Below are 12500 nucleotides of genomic sequence, written 5' to 3'. Positions count from 1 at the left end.
ACCTTGGTCCTTCCCACTGCTTCTTTAATTTGGCCCCCACCCCCATTCCTCATACATCCCTCCCAGCCACCCTGGAATCCACTGCATTCCTCTCTGTCCTCATAGCTTTGGGGAGGCTCTGTATGCTTATCTTTCAGCGTGTAACCTTTTGGTCTGGCTTCTTTCCCTTAGCACAACACCATGTGTATGATTGCATACATCAACACTAGCCCCTTTGGATCTCTGAGTGGCATTTCCCAGTACAGATGAGTCAGTTATTCTAACTATTCATCAGTCAGGTGATGCACATGACTTCTACTTGCTAAATGAATATTCCATTCTATGGATATCCAAAACCTCTGGTAGGTGGCCTCAACAGTTCTGTGTGTGTGTGCACGCACGCATACACGTGTGTTTAACATTTTAGGTTGTTCCTTTATCATAAGTAGCTGTTAAATAGACATCTTTATATACATATCTTTGTATAGCATCTATATATGTATTTATATCTTTATATGCTGTACATGTATCTGAAGCTCTTAGCAAGCATGTATTGTGTCATTTATTTATTTATTTATTTATTATGTATACAATATTCTGTCTGTGTGTATGCCTGCTGTCCAGAAGAGGGCACCAGACCTCATTGCAGATGGTTGTGAGCCACCATGTGGCTGCTGGGAATTGAACTCAGGACCTTTGGAAGAGCAGGCAATGCTCTTAACCTCTGAGCCATCTCTCCAGCCCGTATGGTGTCTTTTAAAACAGGAACATACAGAAAATAGAAAATACAGCTGCTTCCAAAAATATATTTAATTATATGAGATTATACCACACTCCAGGTCTCAGTGTTTTGTATTATATCAAAATAAGAAACAATAACTTTAATTCTGTGGCAAATTCTGCCTGGTAAGCAAGACTAGCTAAATGCCTTGTTCTTTGCATCAGGAGCATAAGTCTAACAGGATTACCGCCTGGCTACATTGTTTTCCTTGAAGAAAGTGTCTTTAGACAGTGGGAGCCCTTGGCCTAGGCAGGGTGGATGCAAGGCTGAGTTCCGTTAGAACTCTGGTGAATTTGTAGTCACACTTGAGAACTTGAAGTCCAAGCTACTAAGAGAGAAATGACAAGGCTGGCATCCCTTGTTGTGGAAAGAGCTGGGCTCCCCCTCCGCAGAGAGGCTGACGCTCTGAAAGGAATGAGGAAACACAGACAGTGTTAGCGTGTGGCATCTGCTTTCAAAATCACGCAAGCACACTACAGAAATGTTTAAATAGAACAGAAAGTTCATAAAGCCAGAAGTAAAAATTATTAATTTCCCTGTTTCCAGAGAATCACAGCTAACAATTTCAGTTGTCATTCAGTTGTCAAGAAAGCCACACACACACACACACACACACACACACACACACACACATTCTCACACATCCCTCTATGTAAAAACACGGAATGCAATTTTCTTCCTTTGCCTGACTCCACCTCTTGGACATAGTTCATGCTGGTTCACACGGAGTCAATTCATTTTTCCTTGTGTATGAATCATTATTGTACCGATGTTCAAGAGTGTTAGCCAAGTTCCTTGTTGTGAATAGTGTAACATTAGAGTTTAACTGATTAAGAAAACCCTGTTCTGACTTTAAAATACCCAGCAGAGGCCTGGCCAAATCGCATTTAAACTAAAGAAGGTCTGATCTTCACAGTTTTTGAAACCGAAATTACTAAATTCCTTTCAACCAATTAAAAATTATAAAACCATCTTATCTTGGTTCAGAAACCAATCCCAGCCGGGCGGTGGTGGCGCACGCCTTTAATCCCAGCACTCGGGAGGCAGAGGCAGGCGGATCTCTGTGAGTTCGAGACCAGCCTGGTCTACAGAGCTAGTTCCAGGACAGACTCCAAAGCCACAGAGAAACCCTGTCTCGAAAAACCAAAAAAAAAAAAAAAAAAAAAGAAAAGAAACCAATCCCACTGCTCTGGGCTGGAGGCCAGACAACTTCCTTAGGACTCGCCAGTCCCTTTTTTTAATTAGCCAATGAATGGCTCCCTCTGCTGGACATTTACTAACGCGCGCGTCCCTTTTTTTAATTAGCCAATGAATGGCTCCCTCTGCTGGACATTCACTACAGCGTATTTCTGATTCAGTGCCTGTCCATGTTAGATTCATTCAAAATTGGTCCTTCCAACTTTTCTCTCTATTTTTTTTGCCTTAAAATAATTAACTAGTTAATATCTGGATATATTCCATTTATTTTCAACAAAATGAAATAACAGAGCAAAATGCAAGAAAGTATGAGTGTTGTGATCCAGCTGCCCTCACTCCCCCTAACCTACAGTGAAACTTCCTTGTGGTCTGTAATTGACAAGGATGTTTGTGTTCTTTCTGACCGGTAGTTTTCCACAGAAGCAGTAGAGGTATAAAAAGGTTTTAGCTGAGGCAAAATAAAGCTTGCTATTCTTCCACCTGAAAAGAAGCCTCCATGTCTCAATCCCGGCACCACCCGCCAGTCTCGGCTATCCAGGCTGTGCAGGCGTGGCATATGAGGGCCTCCCCTCATCTTTCTGCACTTTTTACTTTTTTATCGAGAAGTTATGATTGGTGCTTTGGAGTTCATCTCCTCAGACCCCTGTCTTCTGTATGCTCCATTACCAGCCACAAACTAAACATGCAGCGTTAGTCTCTTTGCACTATATTTCTGTGTCTATGCTAGAGTGTTGGTCTGGCATATTTTGAAGTTAAAGATGGCTGTAAAACACCATGTGGGTGCTGGGAAACAAACACCAGTCCTTCGGAACAGCAGCTGGTACTCTTAACCACGGAGCCATCTCTCTAGCCCTAAATTTTATTTTCTTAAAAAATACCAGAAGCATCTCCAAGACATGTTGTTAAGTGGCAAAAGAACAAATCCCAGAGTCACATTTATAGCATTATTTACTATAAGTAATCTAAGAGATCTATGTCTGTTGTGTGTGTGTGCACGTCCATGAACATGTACTGATGCACACATGGACCAGGACAGGAATGTCATAATCTATAAGAACACACGAGAATACAGAAACAGTGGTCTATCTACTTTGAGTAAGGAAACTAAGTAGCATAGGAATCAAGAAAAAACAGTGTTCACCTCCTGGACCCTTTCGATAATTGCAAATTTTGCTTCAAGGATGTATATCAACTTTGAAAAGCTAGGATGAAGAAGGAATGCTTGCTGAAGTGTTGCTAGGCAAAGCATGGCATTGAGCTGTCTGGGGAGAGCTGGCTCAGCTTGTAAATGTGTGTGGAACTTGCACCCACCTAACTCAGAGATGGGGGGAAGGCTACAGTGAAGAAACAACCTTCTTTTAATCTTTTAATCTTTTAAGTGAGCGACTTAAAAGATGCACGGAGAACACGCTGCAGTTCACCTGAGTTTGACTGACACCCTTTACTTACAAGCTCATGACACAGTCCGGATGAGTGCTGTGGTCCACACACATTAAGAACTTCACAGGTCTAAAGGTGGAAAACAGTCCTTAAGAGATTTCCCAAATAACATTCACCCACTAAACATTCATGGTTTGTCTGAAAAGCGCTGGAAACACAAAATGCATCTCTGAAGATCGCACAAGCAACTCCTTTATAAACAATACTAGGTAGGCTGGGAGTGGTGTGCACCTTTCAATCCCAACATTAGGGAGGAAGGCAGAGTCAGAGAGATCTCTATAAATCTGAGGTCAGCCTAGTCTACACAGAGAGTCCCAGGACAGGCAGGGCTGCACGGTGAGACCCTGTCTCAACACCCTTCTCACAAAAGCTAGCATTTATCAAGCTCTTACTAAGTATCAGAAATTTTGATTGTGTGTTTTATTCAGATTGTGTTGTTCAACCATTCAACCATCCAATGGAGTTGATCTTATTTTCAACTGCAATTTGTTGCAGCTAAAACTGCCCACAGTGATTCTCCCACATTCTCACAACATGGGAAACATAGTGAGTTAGCACGCTAACCTTGAACCTTTTAGGTCATCCAGACCCTTTCCGCCTGCACATCCTTCTTCATTAGGAAAACCTTTCCTATGTGTGCTTTGGACAGAAGGTTGGACCTAAAACACATGAGGGACGATGGCCATGCTCTGGCTCCAGCTAATAGTTGTTATTGTCTTTTACCAAAGACAGGCATTGGATCTCATCAAGTCTGATCCAGTGTGGTATTAGCAGGTCCAACCAGGAGGAGTGAGTCTCGGTGGGTTGATAAGGCTCCACCAAGAACCCTGATGTGAACTCCAGCTGACACAGGACAAAAGGTGACTCCCCTGAATTCTGGGGGTTGGGAGACCCCTCCCTACATTTATGTTGACCTTTGTGTGGTTAGCCTTTGCAATTTTGCTTCTTTGCTACCCAGGAGCAATAGAAAAACCTTAACAGAATAGCAGCCAGCAGGAGCTAAGGGAAGCTTGGAGCCCAAGAACCAGCAGTGAGCTGAAGTGAGGATCACAGGAGAGAGAAAGAACAAGGCTGGGACCCAGAACAGCTGTGATGGGGAGGAGGCTTCTGGGCCTGGCCTGACTGGCACAGCATGGCCTGGTGATTGGAGAAAGAGACTTTCTAGAGAGTTCTTGAGCCAGAGAAAAGAGGTGGTAACTCTGAAATCTGTAGCCACAGCTGTCCCTATCCCTGAGCTGTAATACAGTAAGAATTGTCTATTTACATGTGTTTCTAATAACAGTGCTTTGACTCAGGAAGGAACATTACTAGGGGGTGCTGGAGGATATATGCTTCAAGGCTACACCAAGTTGGGTTCAAAACCCAACTTTGACCTTGCGTATTGACCTTGGACCAGTCATTTAGCCTCTGTGGCTCATCTAAAAACAGACAAGTCTTATAGCCCGAAGACAGATAAACTAGCTCACGACACTACAAACCTAGCCAGTGATTATCACAGAAGCAGACACCTGTGCCAACAGGGAGTCTGGCGGACACCCAGGTACCAGTTGCATTCTTCTACTTCATCCCTGAGGGCTGCAGCAGACTGAACTTGATCATGCAACGTTGTATGTAAATCTGTAATTTTCCTGTATGTGGGCCAGATGTCCAGAAGAGTGTATTTGCTTAGTTTTACTTTTGAAAGTGGATGATGGATAGCGCCTAAACTTTGCATTTGTGTGAGCATGAGCAACAATGAGCAAAAGGGCCTGGAACAGGGATGGCATGACCAGAGGTTTCAGGCTCTTAGGAGAAAGACAGTGCTCATACAACTCTCTGCTCCTGGTGCCATCTCCACCCAGCACACCCATTAGTGTCTAAGAAAGCTTGTCAAGGTTGAGCTTGAGCCCCTGAAAAACCATTAGGCTTGAACGCTTAAGAGCTGAGGTTGGTGGTGCACACACTTACTCTCAGCACCCAGGAGGCAGAGGCAGGTGGAGTTCAAGGTCACCCTGGTCTACAAAGTGAGTTCCAGGACAGCCAGGGCTATATAGAGAAACCCCGTCTTAGAGAGAGAGGGAGGGGGGAGATGGGTTAGAGAGGAATGGAGACAGGGATTCTGAGTTCAGGGGAGGATCACACCTACCCCAGGCTTAGAGCCAAGATTTGCTAATGCCTGTGTAGGAAGGCCCTTAATGACACCTGAGGAAAGCATACAAAGTGTGGGTCACAGTGTCTCAACAAACAGTAGCTGTTATGATTTTTCATACTGTCTATGGCCAAGACCCATCTATCAAGCGCTCATCTCAGTAGTTTCTGTCCTGTGTTCTAAGATACGGAAACCACAGCCCTTGATTTCCAATTCCATCACGCATCCACCGAGGCTGGATAATAAGTAAATGACAAATTTCTGCTTTTAGCATCCCCCAACTGTCCTTAAAAGGGACTCAGAAAGGTTCTCCCTGCCCACACATCCATAGGCAACCCAGAAGTGGCAAGCCTGGCCTTTGGAGCGGATTCCTGCGAAACCAACCCTTTGAATCGCTTTACTCTTTCAAAGTGGTTATACATAGCGCCACCTACCGGTAATCATCGATACAATTGTGCTGGAACCCCAGGGCCTCCAGTCTGTCTTCCAGAATTTTCACACTGCCTTCGCCACAGGATTCTCTAAAACACAGACCAATGTATCTTTTAAATAAACAGATTAAAGAAGTAAGAAAACGTAGTAAAATCTGTTTCAGTGATCTTTCGACCACTTCCTAATGTTCTTCTTTCAAAGGGAACGCGGAAAATCTTCTGGTTCAGGAGCTGTGGCTTCTGGGAAACCTACACAGTCAAGCAGAGCGATGAAGCCGCAGGGTTTGGCAATATTCTCATCCTTGCAGTATCAGGACTCTGAAGAATCTGGCCTAGCTCCCCTCTAAAACTTCCGCAATGGCCTAAAACTGGCTGTGGTCTCATCGCCAAGCTTCTGAAGAAAATGGCACTATTTAAGCCACGGGGTAGAACGGTTTGCAAACCAGGAGCCAAGAAAATGAGGAAGTTATCTTAGGGTGCTTGGCAGTGGCGTTCATTCATGAACAAAAAAGAGTTCCACCCTTGCTTATATATAAACTCAGGTAGTTTCTGCGAAGATGGAGCTCCGCAAAGTTTTGGTCCTCACCGCTTAGCCAGCACCTGTTGCAGAAGTGGTTGCTCTGTGCAGAGCAAAGGCTTCGTCACAGAGCACTGTGCTGATTTTGAAAACTCTGATGAGGGTATTGAGCATTCAAGAGATACAAAAAGAGAAACTGGCGTTGACCTTCACGGATGCGTAAGAAACTCATTTACCCGAAGCTCCCACGCCACTCATAAAGATCAGCATGGCATCTGGCTAGGAATTCCCGACAGTCAGCCTTCGCTCCCAGCCACATTAGAGACAGAAAGCTGGCAGGTCCCTAAAGCTAAATGCGAAGGGGCCCTGATTAGATCATAGCCAAGCAAAGCAAGACCGCACAGCTACCACCCCAAGCCCCATAACTTACACAATGGGTCCCCCAACTTCATGCATAACCCAGATCTCAATTCTTGTGATTTTATCCTTTTGTAAATATGGGATTTCAAAATCTGCAAAAAACCTGGAAGACAGGGAGGACATTGATTTTTTTCTTTGTTCTTCCACAGGGTTAAATGTGTACATGCTAGGCAAGCTCTCTGACATCCAGCCCTGTCTTCAGTCTAGGAGATCATTTTAAGTCTTAACACCGCCTGATCGCTCTCCATTTGGGCTGTTAGTTTATTTAGATATTAGTTATTTTAAAAATTTCTAGGAAAGTTGGGTGTGGTGGCACACACCTTTGAACCCAGCATTAGTGAAGTAAAGATGAGTGGATCTTTTTGAGTTTGAGGCCAGTCTGGTCTACTTAGTGAATTCCAGGACAACCAGGGCTATTCAGAGAGACCTTATCTTCCCTCCCTCCAAAAAAGTATCTAGGGTTCCTTTTACATTTTGTGTACATGCCCATGTTTATGTGTGTGAGGGAGCACATGCATGTGTGTATGTGCATATGTAAGCCAGAGGACAAAATTGGGGGCTGTCCAGTCTCTCCGGCCTGGAACTGGTCAAGATGACTAGGCTGGAACAGAGTCCCAGAGATCCTCTTGTCATTTTTCACCTGGATTCTAGGGATCAGACAGAGGCCCTCGTGTTTGCCAGGCAAGCTATATCCCTCCGGCTGACCTATATCCCTCCGGCTGCTCTTCTCACCTCTGCATTTGGATCCCCGCTCATGACTTTGCAGCTCTTAATTAATGCCTCAAGTGTAGAGACCCAGCTCTAATCACCACATCTGCCACATCACTCGACTGTTTTTCTTTACCGAACTTTACAAAAGCAAGCGTTAAATTAGTCCTGGGGTCTTGCAGTTCTTACCCTTTCACGGGATAGGCTCCTGTGGGCTCTGAGCCATTCAGCATGACATTGATCACCCCAGAACTGTCTCTTGAATACTGCAAGAGGAAATACACTTTTGAGGAAATGAAGTGATGTCTCGTGTGTGTGTGTGTGTGCTTTTTTTTTTTTTTTTTTTTTTTTTTTTTTTGGTTTGTCGAGACAGGGTTTCTCTGTGGCTTTGGAGCCTGTCCTGGAACTAGTGTGTGTGTGTGCTTTTAAAGAAGCTTTAGATTTTCTTTTAAAATTGAAGTTTTCAGTGGGGGGGGGGCATTGGCATTTCACAAGGCTAGTAGAGATGCAGATGGTTTCATTTGGAGAAGCAAATCACCTTGGAAGTCCCTACTTGTAGTCCCCCACTCAGTAGTCCCACGTTTGGTACCTTGGGCTAAGGATATGATACGGAATGCGTAGCATCCTGTCAGCTAGATTAAACTAGGCTGAGCTGACATGACACACAGACTCCACACTGCAGTGGCTTCACAGAAAGATTCACTATATACTCCCACTGGACATTCACCACAGGCTCTTGGTGACTTAGCACTTGATGTTCTCACTATGAGGAAGCCTCCACACCTGCAAAGTTGTTAACTGCCAGGGAGAGGGAAGAGCTGGTGGCCTGGACTACGAGTCACAAACGTCACTCTCACTCGCTTCTCATTGGCCCATGCAAGTCACATGTAAATAACTGCATGAAAAATAACTGCATGGAGCAGTACAAGCCACAGGTGCAGAAAGCAAGCCAGCTGTCTTTGACAAACAATACAGAGTCCCACCGCAAGCACTGCACACAAGCAAGCACAGTGTGGCTTGGTTCGCAAGACCAAAACATGCTCACCAGCTTGGCACTGCAAGGGTTTGGTGAACAGTTCCCATTACGTACCAACATAAAACCAAAGTCTGGGTTATTAACATGTCACTAGCAAGAATCTACAGAGGATATGCAATATCATAGGCAGTGTTTGCATTCAAGCAAAGTGCAAGATTACATGAACAGAAGATGTGCTTTGCTATAATATAATTGAGCACGGCTGAGGGTGTAGCTCAGACGTGCTGGCACGTAATTGGTCTTGAGTTCAGTTTCTGGTATCAATAAACAATTAAATAAGTGGGTGTCTAGGTAGCCTTGTTCCCAGAGCTCTAGTTCAGCGCACGTAATTTCCCTCTTAAATGATGGTTCTAGAATAAAGGGTAGGTGGTGGCGGATTCCGTGTCACTGAGCTTCACAGGACAGGTTTGCTCACTAATAAGAGGACACCTGATACCATGAGCTTCAAAGCAGAGGCACATTTTTGTGCCATTTGTCTCCAGCTGCTTCCGAAAGGTATGAACAGTAGGAGTTAGGTCTCCAGAGGCTGACATCTGTAACCTCTGTGTTAAAGGGTAGGTAACATTTGGGTGGCAGGAACATCACGGGTGATCTCGCTTGTCTTCCTCTGCCTTGTCATTCTCTATCATGAGCAGGGACAGCACTGACAGTGGGGAAAACCTGCAAGAGTGTGGGAATGCATGCAGCAAAGGTATAGCCAACAGTGGCTGAAGATGCAGTCTCTGAAGCTGGAGAGACTGTTTGCTAATCCTGGTTCATCTGCTTATTACGATTTTAAACTGTTGCAAAGTCTGTTGCAGTCTTTGTAATCAATGTTCCAAGTCTGAATAAACAGCTACCTCAAAGGATTGTAAAGATGAAATGCTTAAAGTCATAGCAACATTTAGCCTGGAGGTGTAGCTCATGGTAGGACCTTTGCTGGATATGTGCCAAGCCCTAAGTTTGATCCCCAGCACCACAAATAATAATATTAACAACAATATTTATTGACTACTTATGAGGTTCAAGCCGTGTTGTTACTATACTGGATTGGCTTTGCTCCTACTTCAACCACCTAGTATTTTCTAAGGGCTTAAAAATTAGAGGCACTGATACTAGTTTCCAATAATAAAACCCAATTGGAGTATGCACTTTAAAGTTAAGCAGGTTCACAGTGGCATGTATTACGATTCTTTTTTTCTATGTGTGTTTTGTTTGTTTGCTTGCTTGCTTTTGAGACAGGGTTTCTTTGTGTAGCCTTGACTGTCCTGGAACTAGCTCTGTCGACCAGGCTGGCTCCAACTCACAGAGATCTATCCACCTCAAATACAGCTTTAGTACCTATTTGCAGGGTTCTCCCTCTTTTCTAATGATTTATTTATTTTTGTTTTATGTGTTTCATTTTGTTTTATGTGTGTTTTGGGTGTTTTGCCTGCATGTATATGTGAGGGTGTCAGATTGATGAGAGCTGGAGTTACAGACAGTTGTGAGCTGCCACGAGGGTGCTGGGACTTGAGCGTGGGTCCTCTGGGAAAGTTGCCAGTGCTCTTAACTGCTGAGCCATCTCTCTAGCCCCTTACAGTTCTTTTACAGACAGTGTCAGTATGACACCTCTATAGGGGAGTTAAGCCTTCCAGTCTCCAATAAGAAACTTGGGCAGCTACTGGAGCCTGTATTTCAGATGAAGCCCTGGGAAAGCAGGAACAAACCCTGCTCCCACTGGAGCTGGCAGGAGCACACAGTGCTCCCTATGAGGCCTTGTGCTTGCAGGGGGTCCTTTGCTTAGCCCTGGTGGAAGGTCCACCCAATCAGTGGACCCACTGAACACCGGGAGAGCAAAGTAGACAGTGGTGATGGGAAGCAAGGACATATCACTTCTAAAAGAGGAGTAGCAGAAGTACCCTGTCCTTTATTTACTTCTTGATCAGCGTGATTGACAGTTAATCATCAGCACTTAGCTATAGACTTAACTCTCATTATTTCTTATCTTTATTCCAATGCTTGAGACAGGGAATGTGAGCTATATATGACATCATTTTTTATAACTACTGACAGCCACCATCAACTGTGGCAATATCCTCTGAAATACCTTAGAAACATTTCTGTGTCGCCAGCTTATTGAGAACCTACCGGCTCTTCTGCCATTAATGATACTCTGTGAACATCTCTGATACCCACATCTAAGTCTATGTGCCCCAGGCTCTTCTGTAAAGTAGAGATTGCTCCCATTTTACACAGCACTATGAAGTGCCATGACTTTGAAGCACTGCACACAATCACAGTGTGCCAGGAATGCTGACAACGCACTATCCCCATGTATAGCTAATGCTTGCCAAACGTTTTTTTCTGTACCAGCCACTGCATTAAGTATTTTATCTCCTTAATCCCTCACATCTTTGTGGGGCAGGGAAAAGGAGTCAGAGAAAGCATGACAGTGGAAAGGGAGACTCGCCGAGATGAGGTAGCAGCCTGGGATCCAGTTCATAGAATCCATGCAAGCTCCACCCTCGCTCGCCCTTCCCAGGATTACCTGCATGGATGCCCTTTTCCAGTAGGAGTCCACGGCATTGTTTTCACAGTCTTCCGACGTGGGGCAGGACTGATAATCAAGTCCTGGGGGGAAAGTACACAAATGCATTTCATATTGGAAATGCATTAATGTGAAGTATTTGCTAATTCCATATTCGGGATAGGTTCAGAACAATGTGCACAATGCACTTACTGTCTCAAGCCTCATTTTCCACTCTGGGAAATAAAGAAATGAGAGTCCTGCTGGATTAGACTCATAAATTCTGAGGTCAGATTGTGAGACTACACGGTTTACTGGATTGTACATTCCTAAGCCATTTCCTTAATCAAGCCACGCCTCGGTTTCCACACCTGCCAAATTAGGGATAATGATAGGATCATAGAGGATAATGCGTGAATTCTGGAATCAATGTGTCTAAATACATGTAACAGTCTACAGCAAAGGTAAGGACACTCTGCCCATCATTATTATCCATTACTATAGATGTCACCTACCTCAGAGGATTTGGGAAGGATTACATGAGATGAACATATATGAAAATAAACAGAGAAAAATGTAGAGCTCAATAAAAATCAATAAAATTAAAAAATATGCCTTTAAAAAGAAAAAAAAGAAACAGCATCAAAGGTAAATTTGCAGGTGGAGGGGCCATTACTTTCTGGCAATGTATGCAAAAGTCTTACCAGAGGCATTTTCCTGTCGACACCAGCTCAGGAAATCTCCAACCTTGCCGTACAGAACATCGCAGAGGGGCATAAGGCGACGTGCGTTCTCTGCAAAGCTGGTAACCAGTAGGTGGTTATTCTCCCAGAATAGCGACTGGTGAGACCGAACCAGGAGCGAAAATGGGAAAGAAAATGAAAACACGTTGCAGTTGTCACCAAGACAAATCAGCACCCATTCCTCATGGAACTGGGACCTGCTGCCAGCCTCTGCTTTCTTTCTCCTTGTCGCTACTGCCTGTTTGAAGAGTGCTGCCTCTCTCCTCCCTGTATTGCACACACACGTAGACCAGTGCTTCTCAACCTTCCCAATGCTGCTGCCCTTTAATATAGTTCCACATGTTATAGCGATCCCCATGCGTAAAATTAATTTCATTGCTGCTTTGTAACTGTAATTTCACTACTGTTAGGAATCGTAATGTAAATAAATTTTGGAGACAGGAGTTTTTGAAACGGGTTGCAACCCACAGTTGAAAACCACTGTCATAGACAGTAATGACATATTTTCCCAGTAGTCTGAAATACGTGTACCACTGGTAAGATCCCTGCATTGAAAAGGATTAAGAGACCAGGGTTGGAAGCCTAGCTTTGACCCGTGCTAGTTGTGTGATTTTGACCGCGGCATTTTACCT

At 44.2% G+C, this 12500-nt stretch overlaps 1 protein-coding gene across 1 annotated transcript in view; it reads right to left on the bottom strand.

Moving 5' to 3' along the window:
• Nucleotides 1-771: 771 nt before the first annotated feature.
• The window catches only part of Bst1 (bone marrow stromal cell antigen 1), a 14798-nt gene continuing 3069 nt past the window's right edge, over nt 772-12500 (bottom strand). The window contains exons 3-9 of the mRNA XM_005365987.1: nt 11830-11965; nt 11147-11229; nt 7791-7867; nt 6904-6996; nt 5960-6046; nt 3407-3466; nt 772-1165 (exon numbers count right to left, since the gene is read on the bottom strand). Of these exons, the coding sequence (XP_005366044.1) occupies nt 1060-1165; nt 3407-3466; nt 5960-6046; nt 6904-6996; nt 7791-7867; nt 11147-11229; nt 11830-11965 (642 nt within the window). The 3' untranslated portion in view covers nt 772-1059. The remainder of the gene's footprint in view (nt 1166-3406; nt 3467-5959; nt 6047-6903; nt 6997-7790; nt 7868-11146; nt 11230-11829; nt 11966-12500) is intronic.

The sequence above is a fragment of the Microtus ochrogaster genome, unplaced genomic scaffold, assembly GCF_000317375.1.
Source record: "Microtus ochrogaster isolate Prairie Vole_2 unplaced genomic scaffold, MicOch1.0 UNK5, whole genome shotgun sequence".
Classification (NCBI taxonomy): Eukaryota; Metazoa; Chordata; class Mammalia; order Rodentia; family Cricetidae; genus Microtus; species Microtus ochrogaster.
This window is presented reverse-complemented; position numbering and strand designations above follow the sequence as displayed.